The sequence below is a fragment of the Geotrypetes seraphini genome, chromosome 6, assembly GCF_902459505.1.
Source record: "Geotrypetes seraphini chromosome 6, aGeoSer1.1, whole genome shotgun sequence".
Taxonomy (NCBI): Eukaryota; Metazoa; Chordata; class Amphibia; order Gymnophiona; family Dermophiidae; genus Geotrypetes; species Geotrypetes seraphini.
In genome coordinates, this window is record NC_047089.1 from 120,968,851 (window position 1) to 120,987,974 (window position 19,124).

Genomic DNA, 19,124 nt, shown 5'->3' on the forward strand with positions numbered 1-19,124 from the left:
TACTGAAAGGGTGGTAGATGCGTGGAACAGTCTCCTGGTAGAGTTGGTGGAGACAGAGACTGTGTCTGATTTCAAGAAAGCCTGGGATAGGCACGTGGAATCTCTTAGAGAGAGGAAGAGATAATGGTTATTGCGGATGGACAGACTGAATGGGCCATTTGGCCTTTATCTGCCATCATGTTTCTATGTTCACAATAAATGAAATCCCAGGATAGGTGTTTAATGTACAATTTAACATTTACTAAACATTAGCAATTTTAACACAAATGTAATCATTTAATAACTTTACAACCTACATTAACCACCTAAGACACTGCAATTAATAGGCACCTTAATCATTTAAACTATATCTGTGTGAATCAAATATGTGATCCCTAGGTTGGGAGTGATGCATTTAGCTGCAGCACATCTTGTGACTGCTCTATTGGTTTTCCTAGTTTGTGGAATAATCTTCCCTGGTCCTTGTGGCAGTTTTAAACATGGCTTACTTTTCAGAAATGATTAGTAATTGGTTGTGTTGTAGGTGAGCTGGAGTTATTTATGAGTGGGGTTTGGGGTTATTTTTTTTTTGGGGGGGGGGTTGTTTTTTTTTTGTGTGTATGTATGTTATACCTAACTTTGGTATAGGTTGATTGTAACATGCCTGGAACTTATGTTGGGATAGGCTAAATATTTAAATAAGTAGAAAAATAAAATAAAAATGCCTTCTCTACACTGGCATGGTGTAATCCTCTGGCTATTACTCCTTGTCTTTGTTTTTCAGAAAGTGGTGGACTGAAGCTCAAAACACTAAGAAAATGAAACCCAATCCCCATGACACCAAAGTGAAAAAGAAACTGTATAAACTTGAACTTTCTCCAGGTTTTCCAAAGATGGCAGTAGCAGAGGCTTACCTAAAACCTGTTGTGGATGACTCCCATGGAATATTCTCGTGGGGAAGACCTGACCTTGAGCAGATTAAAGAATATCCTTTCAGTTCCACTGTTAATGCCAGCTTGTCACCCAATTTTATGAATGAAATTTTTTTATGTAAAAACAGATTCCTATTTGACAGTGTTAATTATTGTGTGTGTGTATGTATGTATATATATTGTGACTGGGCAAGGAGTAAACCTAGCGCTGGCAACCCAGCTCCCGTCCCAGGCACAAGGCTCTTTGGAGAACCACTCTGGAATAAGCACAGCAGAGAAAAAAAAACTTTTCACCAATAATTTCCAGTTCCAAGTTTTATTATCCAGTTCAGTTTGCACTAGTCCTGATACAGCTACACCGGCTGATGATGCCTGGAAAAGGTTTATCACAAACAAAGTTCTCCTTTTACAGCAAGTCCTTGCTTCAATCAGGAAAGGAAAAAACAAAACAAAACATTTTCCTTTAAACCAGGGTTTCTTTCTCACAATTCAGCTGCCATGCTTTGCACAATTCTGGGCAGCATTCTGGTTTCACGAACTTATATACAAAAGCCCCGAAGACCAGCTGGCCCTGGGCTTTAGCTCCATGCCTCCTAGGCTTGGCACAATTACTGTATTGAGCCCCCCCTGTTTCTTCAGGAAGTTCTCCCCACCAGACTGCCTGAAGTATGAATATCCCACTGACCCTTCTTATTTCTGGGCAGTGGGCTGGGAACCATCCACTCTTGTTTTAATGGTCTAAGATTCCCTTCCCAAAAGTTCCCACTATCAGGAATGTGAAATGTCAGGTCACTGAATCCACTCACTATGCTTTGCTTGCATACAGGGATTCTGGTTTAATTTCTGCTATTAGGCAATCCTCACATTCACACATCAAACTCTCATTCATTATACAGTCCCTCCTAAGGACAGAAATGTTTCTTTTAAGTACTTTAGACCTTTGTTATAGAACAAACTTTCATTCCCTTCCCCCACACAGTACCTTACTGACTCATGCTGCATTCAGACATATAGTCTAAAGCTTCAGGGCTGAGGTCCATTTCATCTCCCTCAGAGACATTTCCTTCTACTTCCATACGGGACTCCTCACTCTCTGAAGCTGGGTACAAGCTATCCTCTGGAACAGCATTAGGCCAGCCCTGCTCATGGATCTTTTCCCTTACAATTAGCCTCTGCTTAAGAAGCAGAGTTTTGTCAGTATGGAAGTGTTGTAGAACAGGGGGTTTCTTAGCCGAAGGCAGTAAGACGGAGCTCCTAGCCTTCAGTTCCCTGATCTGTGAGGAATGTCCTTCCCTCCAGGTTCCTGATTGCTTGGGTGTGTTCTCAGCTGGCTGCTAGGGAACCTTCACTGATGCTCTAACCACGTTCTGCCTGTCAGCTCCACCCCTTTCCTTAACCCTTGCTGTGTTAGATTGCCTGACCAGAGGTTTTACAGGAGAATTAACAGATGGTTTATAAAAGGGATTATAGTGGCTTGGAATAAGTATTCTGTTCTTCTGTGCTATCCCATCTCTATTCAGTCCTGCCTGTCTGATTTTAGCACTGGTAACATAATTAATGGGCAGCTTCCTTGGCTTAGGAATAGGCAAATGAGCATATATATATGGTGTGATAAAAAAATACAGAGAATGTTTAAATAAAATAAATTATTACAGTGAAAGACACATGTCCAATGGCTTTTGGAACGAGTTTTATCGACTTCTGCTTGTGGACATCGCTCCAGTTCTGGTTGACATGTTTAATGGTGTGGTACGAGATGGGGCTCTTCCGCCTTCTCTTCAGATGGCTCAGATTATTGTTTTGCTTAAGCCTCAGAAGGATCTGTTACAGGCCTCCTCTTACCGCCCCATATCCCTTTTAAATGCTGAAGCGAAGTTTTTCGCTAAATTATTGGCCAACCATCTGGCAAGGATTTTGCCATCATCATAGTGGATCCTCAGGTTGGATTTGTCCAGGATCGGTCTTCTACTGGGAATCTATGCACTATCTTGGCATCCCCTGGAGTGGGTGGAGTGGGAGCGGGTCTCTTCTTTGTTGGTCAGTTTCGATGCCCACAAGGCCTTTGATAGAGTTTTGTGGGATTTTTTGTTTTGCACTCTTCAACATTATGGCATGGGTGGCTTCTTTAGTGCCGTGGTGGCAGTGTTGTATCATCAGCCACAGGCCACGGTGTTGGTTAATGGGGTTTCCTCGGCGGCCTTTCCAATTAAGAGGGGTACTAGACAGGGTTGTGCCTTGTCTCCTCTTCTTTTTGTTCTTACTTTAGCTCAGGGATGTCAAAGTCCCTCCTCGAGGGCCGCAATCCAATTGGGTTTTCAGGATTTCCCCAATGAATATGCATGAGATCTATTAGCATACAATGAAAGCAGTACACGCAAATAGATTTCATGCATATTAATTGGGGAAATCCTGAAAACCTGATTGGATTGCAGCCCTCGAGGAGGGACTTTTGACACCCCTGCTTTAGATCCTTTAGTTCGGTAGATCACTGCCAATATGGAGGTTCGGGTAGCCCGTCTTTGAGGACATGAGTTTAAGATCTCAGTATTTGCAGACAACTTGCTGGTTCATTTGACTTCCCCATGGGCTTCCTTCCCAACTCTTATGTCGCTTTTCGAGGAGTATGGTGATTTTTCTGGCTTTCAGCTCAATTATGATAAATCATTAGTGCTAGCCACTGCAAACTCTGTACGATGGGAGTGGCCGGGACAGTTTCCTTTACATTGGGTGGACAGCTCATTCAAGTATTTGGGGGTCCAGCTCACCCGATGTGTGGGATCGCTCTATCGAGCTAATGTTGATGCTTTGTTGGCTGCTACGAATTGTAGTTTTGCACAGTGGATGCACCTGCCCAGTGGCATACCTAGGGGGGGGGGGGCAGTCCGCCCCGGGTGCACGCCCCAAGAGGGTGCACAGGAGAGAGCTGAAAGGGAAGGATGGGGGACCCGCGGGGTTAAATACATCTCGAGCCGCGAGGCTCTTCTTCTGTTCCTACCTGTCCTGCCGCTCACACATAGCCAATAGGAAGTCTTCCCCGATGTCAGCGCTGACGTCAGAGGGAGGGCTTAAGCAAAGCATGCCCTCCGACGTCAGCGCTGACATCGGGGAAGATTTCCGGTTGGCTATGTGTGCACGGCAGGGCAGGCAGGAAATAGAAGACAAGCCTCGCGGCTCGAGCTCCATTTTGCAGAGAAAGTTGCTAAGATGAAGGCTGGGAGGCAAACGCAGAACACAAAAAGGGGGAGGGAGTGCATTTTTGGACAAAAGGCATGAACTTGGGAAAGAGGATGGAGGAAGGGAAGGAAAGAGATGCTGAGGTGGGAGAGGGAGTGCGTTTTGGACACAAGGCATGAACTTGGGAAAGAGGAAGAGAGGGAAAGAGATGCTGAGGTGGGGGATGGAATGGGTTTTTGGACACAGAAGGCATGAACTTGGGAAAGAGGAAGGGAGGGAAAGAGATGCTGAGGTGGGAGAGGGAGTGCATTTTGGACACAAAGCATGAACTTGGGAAAGAGGAAGAGAGGGAAAGAGATGCTGAGGTGGGGGATGGAATGGGTTTTTGGACACAGAAGGCATGAACTTGGGAAAGAGGAAGGGAGGGAAAGAGATGCTGAGGTGGGAGAGGGAGTGCGTTTTTGGACACAAGGCATGAACTTGGGAGAGAGGATGGAGGAAGGGAGGGGAAGAAGGTGGAGGAGGGAGTGCGTTTTTGGACACAGAAGGCATAAACTTGGGAGAGAGGAAGTGAAGGAAAGAGATGCTGAGGTGGGGGAGAGAATGTGTTTTTGGACACAGAAGGCATGGAATTGGGAGAGAGGAAGGGAGGGAAAGAGATGGTTGTGTACCCGGGGAATGGAAGAAAGGATAATTTTTGGTCATAGGGAGGGAGGTACAGATGAGAGGGAGAAATATTGTGGTGGAATGGACAGATTGAAATGGATGCAAGAGTGAGGAATGTTTGACATAGTGGTGAAGGGAATGGAGGGAGAGATGTGGCATGTTGCTGGAGAGGGGTGATAGAAGGAGAAATGGGCATGAGACTGGTGGGCAGGGGCGAAAGATGAGAAAGGGATAAATGCTGGACCATGGTAGGAGGAACCAATGGACAGCAACAAAAGAATTTACAGAAGATGGGAAAGCGGAAAAAAGAAACTGGGACCACCTTTATGGAAAAATAAGTCTCCAGACAACAAAGGTAAAGAACGGAATTTATTGACTAAAATATGTTAGCTTTGGGAAATGTATATAGCAGATGTATTTGTATTGTGTTCAAAAGAAAAGAAAATGCATTTCTGGTTTTATTTCTACAGTGTTGAAGTACTTGCTGACCCTTGCTGTGACTGGTGGGGATCCCCAAGCACCGCCAGCAGAGGATCTTATCTAGAGATGGCCAGAACTCCCCTCCACCAAGCACAGCAGTCGCTGGTAACATCCATGAGCCACTGAGGTGCCAACATCTGCTGCCTGCCAAGCTTGGCAAAAGGGACCACCGGCCAACTGCAAAGGAAGTCCTCAGCTGACAGCTTGGGGGTTCTCATCAGCTGAGTATTTATATTTTATATTTACATTAGAGGCTCTGGTAGAAACCCGTTTAAAAAGTATGTATTCTTCCCAATTAATATTTCCAAATTAATAAAGTGTCTTTGCTTATTTGTAAATGGGTCTCTACCAGAGCCTTTAATTCAGTAGCATAATTAAATGAAATAACTATTTCTGAAGTTTAAAGGGACGGGCGGGGACGAAGGGGATTCTTCGCGGGGATGGGTGGGGACGGAGGGATTCCTCGTAGGGATGGGTGTGGATGGAGTGATTCCTCACGGGGACGGGTGGGACTTCTGTCCCTGCACAACTCTCTAGTACACAGCTGGCCACCCTCCCTATTCTGCCGCTGCTGCTTTCCTTAACCAGCAGCAGCGGCAGTAAACAGGGGTGTCCGCGGGTGCTCACCGGTGTTGCTCATCTGGCTGGCTCCCCTGCTGAAAGCCGTGGGCATCCACTCCTCACGCGATCTGCAGCTGCGTTGGAAGCCTTCTCTCTGACGTCAGAGAGAAGGCTTCCGACGCAGGCGCGGATCACGCCAGGAGCGGACACCCGCGGCTTTCAGCAGGGGAGCCGGCCAGATATTCTGGGCAGGGAAGGGGAGAGGGTAGACATGCTGGGCAGGGAAGGAGGGAGGGTAGAAATGCTGCACAGGGAAGGGGGAAGGGTAGAAATGCTGCACAGGGAAGGGGGGAGGGTAGAAATACTGCACAGGCAAAGGGGAGAGACATGCTGCTGCTGCAGCACCCAATTGGGGAGAGAGAGGGAAGTAGGGAGAAGGAAGACAAGGGAGAGGAACCAGAGATGCCAAGTCCATGGGAGGGAGAGAAAGGAAAAAAGGAAAGGAGATACCAGACCATGGAGGGGGAGGAAGAGATGCCATGGCATGAGGGAAGGGAAGGAGATAGAGATACCACACCATGGTATGGATTGGGAAGGAAGGAAAGGAGAAGAGAAAGAGAGAGAGAGATGCCAAAGCATAGGGGAGGGGGTGGAGACAGAAAAATGGAGAGGGGTGAAGCTGAAATGAATCATGTGCAATGGAGAGAAGGGACTCCAGATATACAGTTTATTGAAGAGACATAGAAAGAGGGAAGATGCTATATGGAAGAGAGAGAGGGTGGACAGTAGATGGAAGGGACAAAGAGAGTGTGGACAGTAGATGGAAGTGGTAGAGAGAGAGGGCAGAAGCTAGGTGGAAGGAGAAAAGAGAGGGCAGATGTTGCATGGAAGGGAGAGAGAACAAATGCTGTATAGAAAGAAGAGAGCAAAGAAGATGATTAAAGCAGAAACGACAATAGGGTAGAAAGATTTTTTTGTTGCTTTACTTAGAATCAAGTAGTATTGTAACTGTATTGATAAAAGTTTATAAATAGGAAATGGAAATAAGGCAATTTTTTGGACTAAACCCCTTTCCTCAGGACAGGATACCATAACAGCAGTATACTGTACTGTTCTGAAGAAAGATTTGGCCTCTGAAAGCTAATTGAAAAATGGATTAGTCCAATAAAATGGTATTTTCTTATTTCTCATTATTTGTTTTATTTTTATTTGTTAATTTGTAAAGGTGATTGTTATGTATCAGTTTTTTCAAATTTACATCTACTGTCTTTATATTTTGCACAGTATTAGGGGACGTGTCATTGTTTTTGTGGTGTTGTGGTGTTGAATTGTATGCAGAGTCTGATTTCTTGGCGGTTCAGTTTAACTTTTGTCTACATATTTCTATTTTTAGTTTGTGATTATTCCATATTGGGCGAGGGTGTATCTCTGTTCTGTGTATGAAAAGGATATAGTTTTCAGTTGGCATTGACTACAGGATCAATTGACTGTGCGGGATCTGGCTTGTTTAGTTTTACAATGTATGTGTTGGTGTTCTAGTGCTCACTGCAGTGTTTAAGATGCTGCCTTTTCCTAGGTACACTCTTGTGCGATATGTGGATTGTTACTAAAAATAATATTTTTGATATAGATGGGGGGGTGTCAAAAAATGATGAGCCCCGGGTGTCACATATGCTAGGTACGCCACTGCACCTGCCTCTTTCCTTCTACGGTAGGGTTCAATTGTATAAGATGGTTGTTTTTCCCCACTGGCTGTACGTGCTCCAGCATCTGCCTCTTTGTCGTCGGCGCGTGGATATTCAACAGCTTCATCAGCATTAGACTCGTTTCCTTTGGCAAGGTAAGTCTCAGATCTCGCTAACTTACTTGTTTGGCCTGTGGAGGTCCAGCGGTTTGGGACTTCTGGATGTCGGCAAGTACAATTTGGCTTACCTGCTCCGTTTTTGGGGGGAATTGGTGCTTACGGAGCGATGATTATCTTTCTCGGGACTTTGAATCTGCTCTTTTTCATCCTTGGTACCTGTTTTCTTTGTCCCAGATACCCGGCTGCCTTTTGCCCCCTGCAATTCGTTCCAGTATTCTTCGGTTTTGGCGTTTTTGCTGGAGGGCCTTGGTTGGGCTGTTGGGGGGTGACCCTCAGGTCTCGGATCAGTTTTCTATTCACGGGAATCCACAGTATCTTCCTGACAGCTATAACCCCATCTTTACGCGTTGGTCTGGAGATGGCTTGTTTCTTCTTGAGCACTTATTGGATGCTGACGGTGCTATGAAGTCTTGGGAAGCTCTTCCCATGCTCCATCCCTTGGGGGTGGGTGGTTTATTTGCATATAAACAAATTCACCATTATGTGGAGGCCTTGGCACGTCCGGGCCTACGGTTTCGTTTGGGACACCAATTTTGTCTCTTTTTTGCCCAGTTTCATGATAGTGTCCTGATGGTGTCTGTGTTGCATGGCACTTTAAGGCATCTCTCACCTCGGAAGTCTTATGAGGCTCTGGGGCATCGCTGGGGGAGAGATCTGGGTATACCTGTCAAATCCTTGAATTTTCCTTCCCTTATTAATCGTATTTCCTCTATATCTATTAGCGCCGAACTGAGGGAATGCCAATTTCGAGTGGTGTATTGAGCATATTTTCCCCAAGGGCAGGTGCACAAAGCAGGGGGTATTTCTTCCCCGACCTGACCTAAATGTCAACAGGGCTGTAATTCATTGTTCCATGCTTTTTGGGGGTGCCCTCGTATAAAAGTTTTTTGGAGGGACATACTCCGCTTTCTGGAAAGGCTTTTTGGCCAATCTCTTCTGATGTCTGCGGTAGGCTTGCTTCTGGATTGGTATGAATCTTTGAGGGTGCCTGCTTGGGGACATCGGATGTTGATTCGGAAGGCTGCTGTGTTAGGTAAGAAGATCATCCTTAGTGTATGGATGCAGTCGACCGTACCTGCTTATTGGGCTTGGAGGAATCGATTTCATAATTTGATGCTCATGGAGCAACGCCATGCCCGCTTGTCTTTCAAGCGGAAAAAAGTTTTTTTGCAGATCTGAGACTCCTATATTCAATCGCTTTCCCCTAGGGCCAGAAGTCTGGTCTTAAACTTGTTCTAGACGCATGTCCTTGGATGCTTGTCTGGTATGTTTGGTATAGTGTCTGGCTGAGTGTGGATGATTGGTATGGCTGTAGTGGAGTGTGTTGTTCACAAGCTGGGGAGGGTGGGGGGTGGGGATGGTTCTGTTCTGTGCTTGTTGAGTGGCATAAGAACACAGCTTGCTCAGCAGTTCTTCTGGTGTGTTTGTTTTCTTTGGGGGATGGGGTGGGATTCCAGTATGGGTGGAGAGTAAGCAATCGGGAGTGGGTAGCGTGGGGGACAGGGGTTTATTTCTAAAACTTGTCTTGTACTTTTGGTTCTCTCATCCTTGTTATGCTTTTGCTTTGTTCTGTGTGTTTGCTGATTGTACAACAATAAAACATGATTTACACTACAATAAAGACACATTGCCATTAATCCCCCTCAAAAAAAACTCCCCCTGGCTTCAAAAACAGCCCATCGTTCTTGCCACTTTCTGAAGCAGTTCTGGAAGTCCTTTTTGGTGATTGTCTTTAGTTGCATTGTTGTGACTGCCTCAATGTCCTGAATCGATTCAAAACATATTTACCTTCTATGGTCATTTTGAATTTGGGGAAGAGTCAGAAGTCACATGGTCCAGATCTGGAGAAAAAGGTGGATGAGGACACATCGTAATGTTTTTATTTGACAGAAATTGCCGTGCCAGAAGTGATGTGTGACACAGAGCATTGTTATGATGGAGGATGAAACCGTTTGCCCATTTCTCATGTTCAAATGTGTTGTTAAAATATTTTGAATAGAACCATGAAGGATGTTCAGATCCTCAGAAATTTCCCTAATAGTCAATCACCTATTTGATTGAATTGTTTTGCTTAATCTTTCAACATTCTCTTTGGTTTTTGATGTTGAAGGACATCCTGTTCTCTCCTCGGCTTCAACCAATTCACAGCCATTATGAAATCCCTCAAACCACTTGTAAACCCCATCTTCATGGTCACTGCAGCATCACCATAAACTAATTTTAACATTTCATATGTTTCTTTAGCAATTTTTTGAAGTTTGAAACAAAATTTTATGTTAATGCATTGTTTGTGATCCATGATGTACAGCATTCTTTAAAACACACCTTCTCTCAACCATAGCTCACAACTGCACCGAGCAAGTTGAAACTTGTCACACACTGTTATTAAAGATTGACACACTGCTTCCCATATTGAAGTTCCCTATTGGTTGGTGCTCGGCCTTGTATTTTTGTCAAGGGTAATTGTGGGACTAAAAATGGTCAAAAATGCTGCGTCTCTTGTATAAGTTGAGGCTTGGTCCAACATTGCTCCTTCTCTCATTCCCTCCTCTCTCCAGCATCTCCCCTACTATTCCCAAACCCAACCCTCTTCCCATAGTCCACAGCTTCACAGGTTTCAACAGGGTCAGGACAGAGCCAGAAGGAATTAGTTAAATGAAGATTATGTATTGTCACAAGTCCGACTCCCGTACCAGCCTTGTGCCAGTTAAAGGATACAGGAAAAACACCATTAAGCTGGTTAGGGCAGATCAATGTGCCTCTGCTGGGCAGAATCCCGAATATACTGACCCCGCTGAACCCAGACCAAACACTAAGCAAAGAACACTAATTGCACTATATTACAAGCCCAGCCAGGGAAAACAGGACTCTGTCTCTTTAAGGACATCCATTTTGAAGTTGCTGGCTGAACAGTCTGGGAAGCAGACAGAGCTGAGAGACCATTCCCCATGCAGGGCTGGGCGTGGCTCTGCAGGATCTAGATACCTGGGAAACTCAGTCTAGGAAGCAGCACGAGGAAGCTCCCATGCAAGAGGAGCTGCTGCAGCCCCAGCAGCCAGAAGATATTGAAATGGAATTTCCTGAGGACAATTAGCTGGCAGGGCAGAATGGGTCTGAGGCCATGGAGGTGAGAATCATGCCTGAACAACCTATGGTGGAAGCCATAGAAGTAAGTTAAGCTTGCTTGTGGTTTTGAAAAAAAAGAAGGGTTTTTTTCGCTTTGCAACTTCTGACTGAAGCCAGGACTCTGGACTAGCTGAATGAATGTGAGCTGATAGGCTCAAAAAAGGGGAAGTTTTACTTTCAACTTTCCCAAGTACTGGACATTTTGAGTTTATATCTTTGTTTCCTTGCTGAATTTTTCTTTTGTCCAAGATGGCTGCCGCTGCAGGCAGGTATATGTTTAAGGACTCTTAAAACCAAGCTGGTTCCAGCACTACAGAAGATAGGGAAAAGTCTGTATCTCTCCTGAGAAGTAAAAGCCTGTACTGAATACAAGAACTGTAGAGATTGGGGGGGGGGGGGGGGCTTGAGTTTGCCTGACAGATTTAAGAGTCAGTTAAAAGGCTTTCTTTTTAAAGATGCATTTGACTGCTAGACATCGTAAAAACAACAAAACAAAACCAAAATCCACCTTTCTTTTAAACAAAAAACAAAACAAAAACCCCTCCTCTTGTAATTTCCCTTGATTGTTTCATCTGCCTCCAGTTATTGTATTTCTATCCTACTTACCCTACTAGTCCTGTCTGCTTTGAAAGTCATGAATTTATTATATGAACTTTTTGTTCTCCTGTGTATTGTTATAAACTATTTTTAGAATTGTACATCGCCCTAAATATATGAGAGGGCGATCAAACAAATTTTAAATAAACTTGAAATTTTGAAGTGCTTTTCAAAGTGCTTATTTTGGCAGACTCACCAATCTCTCTCCTAATAGAGTCAGGAGAGGAGCTTTGAAGTACCTTAAAGCCAACCTGTTAATTTTTGTGGTGGTTGGATTAAAGACTATAAGAACTGGACTGCAGGATTATTGGTTTCTTTGTTTGGATTGGTTTTTTTTTTTCTTTTGTGGAAACTGTTTGAACTTACTAGGACTTTAAAGTAAGGGCTCTATGATTGGCCTGCTCATCTGGGTCAGGAAAGCCTTGTGTTTTTTTTGTTGTCAAGATATGACCTGTTCTATTTTCTGGACAATCCTGTAAGGAGAATAAATGAACTTTTGGAAAGCTTACCTGTTTTCATCTTGTCACCATTCAGACCTTTGTTTATTGTGGTAAGCCACCTATACAGGGACTTCCTCCTATTTGGGGAAGCACGCCGGGCCTATATTGTGGCTGTGGGCCGGTCCCTGTTGTACCCCATGCTATAGTATTTATCCATCACTAATAAGTCTTTCACTCTGAACTTTGGCAAGTACACTAAAGCAAAATGTATTTTCACAAATCACTCATCTTTTCTATCCAAGGAGAATGTTTTATTCAGAAATCAGTATTTCTCAGCACCCCTACACATATTCCTCTTTGGGGGGGGGGGGGTTGTTTGGTAAAAAAAAATCTGAATTTCACTCACCATCGCTTTCCATATCTCATTTAAACTTCCTCTTTGAAGTTTATGGCCTTTAGCTGTCACATGATAATTGTCATGTGGCTAAGTTTTTTTAACTTGTTTTTTTTGGAAACTGTAAACCACCCTGATCCAATAAGGCTGGGCAGTATATCAAGCTTTTAAGTAAAACATGAAACAAACTTCCCGGGGAGCGTGGCTTGAAGCCTAACATGGTGGAAACGTGATCACTGAGCTCCGTATCTCCAGAAAGCCTTTGTGGTATTATTGGACAAAATTACCTCTTAAATGGAGTGATTTTTCAAGCCTTACTTCGGCATAATGTCCTCATCGCGTCAAACAAAAAATGATTCAACATTTTCAGGAGGAAACGCGAAAAGGCTTAAGGCTGATCCCCGACTCCATCTCGAGGTTCTCTTCCGTTTGAGGAAACTAGTGATAATGCAGGCATTATAATCGAACTACGAAATTTAATGTTAGAAGTCAAAGAAGAAGCCTCTAACCTAGCAAAAAAAAAATAGAAATTGCTAATGCCACTTCTGTTCAAATGGAGGAGAGAATGGGGAGATCTGAAGAAACATTAGTGCAATGTAGAACAGATCACCAATTAATTCAACGTCTGGAAAAAAGAATTGAACATATTGAGAACAGGTCCAGAAGGAATAATTTAAGAATTTTAAATTTATGTTTAAATGATTTTTATTATTCCAGCAGTAAGAAGCAAATACAAACAGTAGTACCATTCAGGAAATAACATTTTCAACAATATAATCAGTTACCCTCCCATCCCCCCCCTCCCCAAGAATCCATGGCCAGTCCAACAGCTGAGAGTGGGAATAAAATCTTAAAGATTCAAAAGTCTACTGCGAGCATGCGGTGTGAGGTCCTGCCAGAAGTGCTCCCACACCTGACAAAATTTGCGACCCGGGCCAAGAGTCAAGTCTCCCACCATGCATCTCTCCAGTGTTGCGTGCACTATCATTAGGGATCTCCATTGTGCATATGACGGGGGATCACGGGAGAGCCAGTTGGTGAGGATGGATTTTTTTCCCATCAAAAGGGCTCTTGAGATAAATGCTGACATTCCCCTGGGTTTGGGCGAGGCTATATTATAAAATCCAAATAACGCCCTCGGTTGCGGAAGCCATCGCCTTCCCCAAAACGATGTGGTATATAGGCCAAGATGTCTCCAAAACTGTTGGATTGCGGGGCAGGCCCAAAACATGTGACTCAAAGATGCGTGAGCCTGATTGCATTTCGGGCAAGAATGCGACGCAGTAATCCCCATCCGGGCTGCACGTTCCGGTGGAATGTAAAGTCTAAGAACAATTTTCAATTGCATTTCCCAGTGAGTAATATTGGGTGACACCTTCTGAATGTTTTTCAGGACCCGTTGTAACTGTTGAGCAGTCAACTGGCAATGCAAGTCCTCAGCCCATGCTGTCGCTAATATATCCAGATTCGTACTTGGTTGGCAATCCCGGATCCCCACAATATGAAATTGTAGAGGAATCCTCTGTTGGGCTGAAAAGCTGAAGAGTTCCGAAAGCGCCTCCCTGCAGACTTCAGTAAGGGCAGCCACTGGGAGGGACTGAACATAGTGACGGATCTGGTAATAGGCGAATAGATCATTAGCCTGTAGGTCAAAAGTTCGTTGCAGCTCGGCAAATGTGACCAGGCTCCCCTCCTCCGAAAACAGGTGAAAAAGATATTGTAGACCTTGTGCTTGCCACCTAAGAAAGGTGGCATTTTGCATGCCCGGCTGGAAAGCTCCATTGCCCAGTATAGGCAAATATAAAGACACCCTAGAAGACAATTTGGCTGTTTTACAGACCATCTCCATGTTTTTCTGGCAGGCATAAAAATGGGGTAATGAGACACCAAAGGACGCATCCTCGGATCCGCCACATGTAGAAAATAGCTCACATGGAACGGAGCCAGCAAAGATAACTCCAGTGGTGTAGCAGAAAAATCAGATGTTCCTCTAAACCAATCATTAATATGTCTCATCTGACAAGCCATAGCATACCAATGTACATTTAATAAACCATAGCCCCCCCTATCCCTGGGCAGACACATCCGTAGCAAGGGCATACGTGGTCGCTTACCACCCCATAGAAAACGCTGTAGCTCTTTCGTTAAACGAATGTTATGGGCATGGGACAGCAGCAGAGGTAAAACCTGAAAGCGATATAACCATTTGGGAAAGAGCACCATATTAAACAGGTTTACCCGGCCCGCCACCAATAAGGGAAAAGTGGACCAATTCTGTAGATGTTGTGAGGTGTCTTGAAGCAATGGGGTGATATTGCTGGAGTACAGGGTCGTAAGGTCTCGGGGGATCTGTACCCCCAAATAGCGAATTGAAGTCTGAGCCCACGTAAATGGGAAGTGACCACTCCATGTCTGTTGTAGTGTCATGGGGCTAGCTAGGGCCATAGATTTCTGGTAGTTCAACATAAATCCCGAATAAAATTTGAATTCGTCAAGCGCTTACAATAAATATCGAACAGAGTGAGCGGGGTCAGTTAGCAAAAATAGTAGGTCATCTGCAAAGGCCAACACTTTGAGTGAATGAGTCCTGAAGTCCACACCCACTATGTCGGGGTCCTGAGACACTGTGCGAAGAAAGGGTTCGAGGTACAATAGAAATAAGAGGGGTGACAGGGGACAGCCCTGTCGAGTTCCCCTCTCAATTGGTATTAGGTCAGTAATAATGTCATTGACAAGTAGTCTTGCTGTTGGAATGGAATATAAAGTGCGTAATGCCGAGGCGAACCAGCCAGATATCCCCATACAATTTAGCACTTCAAAGAGTTACGTCCAATTGACCTGGTCGAATGCCTGTGCCGCATCCAAACTGAGTAGAAGCATAGGAGTGTGATGGAATTGCGTGTGCGCTAAAGCTATCAATGCTTTACATACGTTGTGTACTGCTTGTCTACTCTGTACAAAGCCGACTTGTGTGGATGCAATCACAACGGGGAGAAGGATCGCTAATCTATCAACTAAGATTTTAGACAGAATTTTGATGTCTACATTCAGCAAAGAAATTGGGCGATAGGACTCGGGAGCAGAACTGTCTTTGCCAGGCTTCAATATCAACGTGATTAAAGCCTCATTCGCTTCTCCTGGGAAATGTTCATCCTGGATTACCTGGGAGTAATAGTCCCTTAAAAAAGGACTAAGCTGCCCTGAGAGCAGTTTATAAAATTCTGCCGTAAAGCCATCCGGCCCTGGGGCCGAAAAATTTCATTGATTGTGGATAGCTTTATGTAGTTCTTTAGGGGTGATGGGTACATTAAGAAACCTAACATCCGAGTCAGAGAGCGGCTGTAATCCGAAATCCGTGAAATAGTCCTTAATAAGGGGTTCAGCTCCCGAGTCCCGGCACACATATATCTTCCCGAAGTGGGACTGAAAAATTTGTGCAATGTGTTCAGTAGTGTGTTGAAATTGGCCCGTACTATCCCTCAATTGCAAAACATAACGGTGACCCCGCACCTGGGAAGTCAAGCGGCTAATAACTTCCCTGCCCGATTTCCATAGCGATGGTAGCAAAATTTTTGATACAAGAGCATTTTCACCGTGCGCTCATGTATATAGGAGTTGAGGGTCGTTTCCACGGAAGCTAAGTGTTCCCTAGCGTGGCGGGTTGGGAACAGGATATACTGATGCTTAGCGCTTGCTAGTTCTTTTTCCAACCGCAGTATTCCCTGGGACAAACTGCGATTACGCGCTATTACATAAGCTATACAATCTCCTCTGAGCACCACCTTAGCCGTGCTCCAAACAGTGTCGGATCATTGCTATGCTGACCATTAAAGTCTAGGAATTCACCCCATTTAGTCGTTAGGTATGTTTTGAAATGGTCATCAGAAAATAGATAACTAGGGAAGCACCAACGTACAGGTCTGCGTAAACCGAAGCCCACATTCACATCTAGCCAGATCATCGCGTGATCTGAAATCACCGCCGGGCCTATTACCGCTGCATCCACATTTAGAAATGCTCTGCGCATGGTAAGGATGTAATCTATCCTAGATTGTGTGTTATGTGCTCTGGAGCAGTGTGTGTAATCCCGTTCAGTGGTATGGAGAATTCTCCACGGGTCCACCAGAACTAAAGTGGCGCAAAGATAGGGCAGGCTTCTGGTATGAGATATACTCACACCAGGTCCTGGCTGAGAACGATCACAAGTCGGGTCAAACACCTGATTGAAATCCCCTGCAAAGTATACCGGATCAGTAACCCGCCTAAGAAGAATGGCAGTTAGACCCTCAAAGAAGGAATGGTCATAGGTATTAGGTGCATATACATTCATCAAGTAAAAGGAATATGTGCCTACTGACAACTGCAGCAAGAGGTAGCGGCCCTGTGGGTCCGAGGCTACTACTTTCGCAGTGTAAGGCAATGTCTTACTAATCAGTATTGAGCAACAAAAAAGGAAGGAGGGGTCCAACCTTATCTGCAGAAAAAACCAACCAGGAACAAACAAAAACCAACTGCAGATGTGTACAAGATGCAGGCAGAATTTATTTAGGGTCCCTTGTTTGGGAAAAAGGTTTTTATAAATTTATATTTGTCACAATAAATTCTGCCTGCATCTTGTACACATCTGCAGTTGGTTTTTGTTTGTTACTAATCAGTATCGCCACTCCTGCCCGCTTATGAGTTGATGATGCTGCATGCACTGCGGCTACCCAGGTCCTCCTCAATTTCTGATGTTCCAAGTCTGTAAGTCGGGTTTCTTGCAGACAGGCTATGTCGACCTTATGTCGTTTGAGCTGTGTTAAAAATTTTTTTGTTTTATGGGAGAGGTAATGCCCGAAACATTCCAGGATACTATTCTCAAAGTGCTAGCCAGCAGGTATAAAAGGGACTAGTACAAACATATAAAATGCTAAGTGCGGAAAAAATCCACCCCGGGTTCCCAGCCATACCCAGGGCAGCCACATGACGCTCAGGACCTGCCCAAGCAGCACCAGTATCATGGTAAATATCAGGTGCAGGAGTCTCGCAGCAGGGTCTGATCCCACCCTTCCCAATAATCGAAAGAATACCAGCAGCAACCACGTAGGCCAAGGACACCCCCCCCTGGAACCCCAACCCCCCTCCCTTCCCAACCTTCTCCCCAATTACATGGTTGTGGTCACAGCCTCAGGTTCGCCCTAGGTGGTCCCAAAGGTGTGAAAGATCACAAAACAATGCCACTCCAGGCCCCGAGCTCCCATACAGTAAATACAATAGTCATAAGAGAAGTCTGCAGAGCAAATGAACATTAGGAGGAGCTCAAATATACAGTATATCAATTTCTGAACTAGAACAGGAAAAAACACAAAATTGTAAACAAACTTAAACCAGAATAGCAAGTAACAGCCATATTATCTGAGATCCAGGCTTCCCCCAAACCAGGAGATCCCGGTGCATCCACAATGCCACAGGCACACAGGAGCATGTGACAAACAAGGAAGCACACCATGTGCTCTTTCATGTAAGGTCCGACTGAGGCAACACCTGAGTGTTCACATAAAGGGCCGCCTCAGCCGCGGCCTCAAATACCTGCCAGCGTCCCTGATGGTAAATTTTCAAAGTGGCTGGATATAAAAAGAGAAAGCATATTTTTTTTTCAGCCAAAGAGGAGCAAAGTGGGTAGAATTGCTTCCTGCGCTCCGTTAGGGCCACAGAGTAGTCCTAGAAAATGCGCACCTCAGACTCCTCAAATGCTAAAGTCTCCCGAAGTTGTTTATATTTGCGCAAGATTTCCACTTTATGGTTATAGTTTAAAAGTTTGGCTATTACCATGCGAGGCCTCACCTCTCTTGCTTGTTCTCGGCCTAGCCGGTGTGCTCTCTCCAGTCAAATAGGCCCCAGGCCCTCCTTCAAGGGAAAGGAACTGGTCAGCCAGGCCTCCAGCACCTGCAGGAGCTTAGGACCAGGTACTGTTTCCGGAATCCCCAAAAAACGTAAGTTAGATCTTCTGGATCTATTTTCAAGATCATCCAGTCTTTCTGCTTGTTTTTGAGTCAGAGCCTGCAGTTCCTGTAACGTGGTGTCATGTGCCTGCTGTGTATCCTCGACGCTGGAAACCCGAGTCTCCAGCGCTGTGGTGCGGCTAGTAGTCTCCATAAGTAGATTTTCAAGCTTTTGGAGCTGTTCAGAAAGTTTTTCTATGCTGGGCTGCATTGCCACTGTTACTGCTTGAGTAAGGGCCGTCAGCGCCTCCGGCGCTATTTGCTGAATCACGGCTGTGGAGGTGACCGGCGCCATTTTGTCAGCGCCGTGCTGCGGGCGGTCCCGATCCTTTTTTTGAGTGCGGGTGGACATCGGCGACGCAGGAGAGGACAGAAATCTGTCCATATATTGTGCACAGCAAGCGCTGCAAAGTGCTGTCTCCCGGCTCACCTCCAAAGGCTAGTAACAGGGCGCTTCAGGACTCGGGGCCCGGGAGCTCAGGCAGCCTGCATCTGCCTTGGCTCAGTGCATCACGTGATCCTAAGAATTTTAAATTTAAAAGAAGGTTTAGAAGGGAAAGATGCCATCGCATTTTTAAAAAGTATTAGTCCTAAATTAGTGCCATTGAGCCCTCGATTTCCGTTAGAGATCAAGAGAGCTCATAGAATCCCGGTTAAATCAAATATAAAGGGATTCCAAGACTGTTAATTTTCAGAGTAATGAGGTATCAACAGGCTATTGCAATTTTAAATCTGACTAAAGCCAATAATGACTTAAAATATAAAGGGACAAAGTTGATTTTTATTCCTGATTTTGCTAAAGCCACTGCTGAAAAACGGAAAAAATTCCTTCAGTTAAGACCTAAACTGAAGGAACTAGGGGCAAGATATGGTCTAATGTATCCTGCGACAATGAGGATTACAATTGAAAATAAAACATGCCAATTTGAG

The 19,124-nt window shown here is 44.8% G+C and overlaps 1 protein-coding gene across 5 annotated transcripts in view; it reads left to right on the forward strand.

The window, feature by feature from the left end:
• The window catches only part of LOC117363217 (DNA repair protein complementing XP-G cells-like), a 650,515-nt gene that overhangs the window by 566,812 nt on the left and 64,579 nt on the right, over positions 1-19,124 (forward strand). For all 5 annotated transcript variants that reach the window (XM_033950644.1, XM_033950648.1, XM_033950643.1 and 2 more), the window contains one exon: positions 764-964. In XM_033950644.1, coding sequence (XP_033806535.1) covers positions 764-964 — 201 coding nt within the window. The remainder of the gene's footprint in view (positions 1-763; positions 965-19,124) is intronic.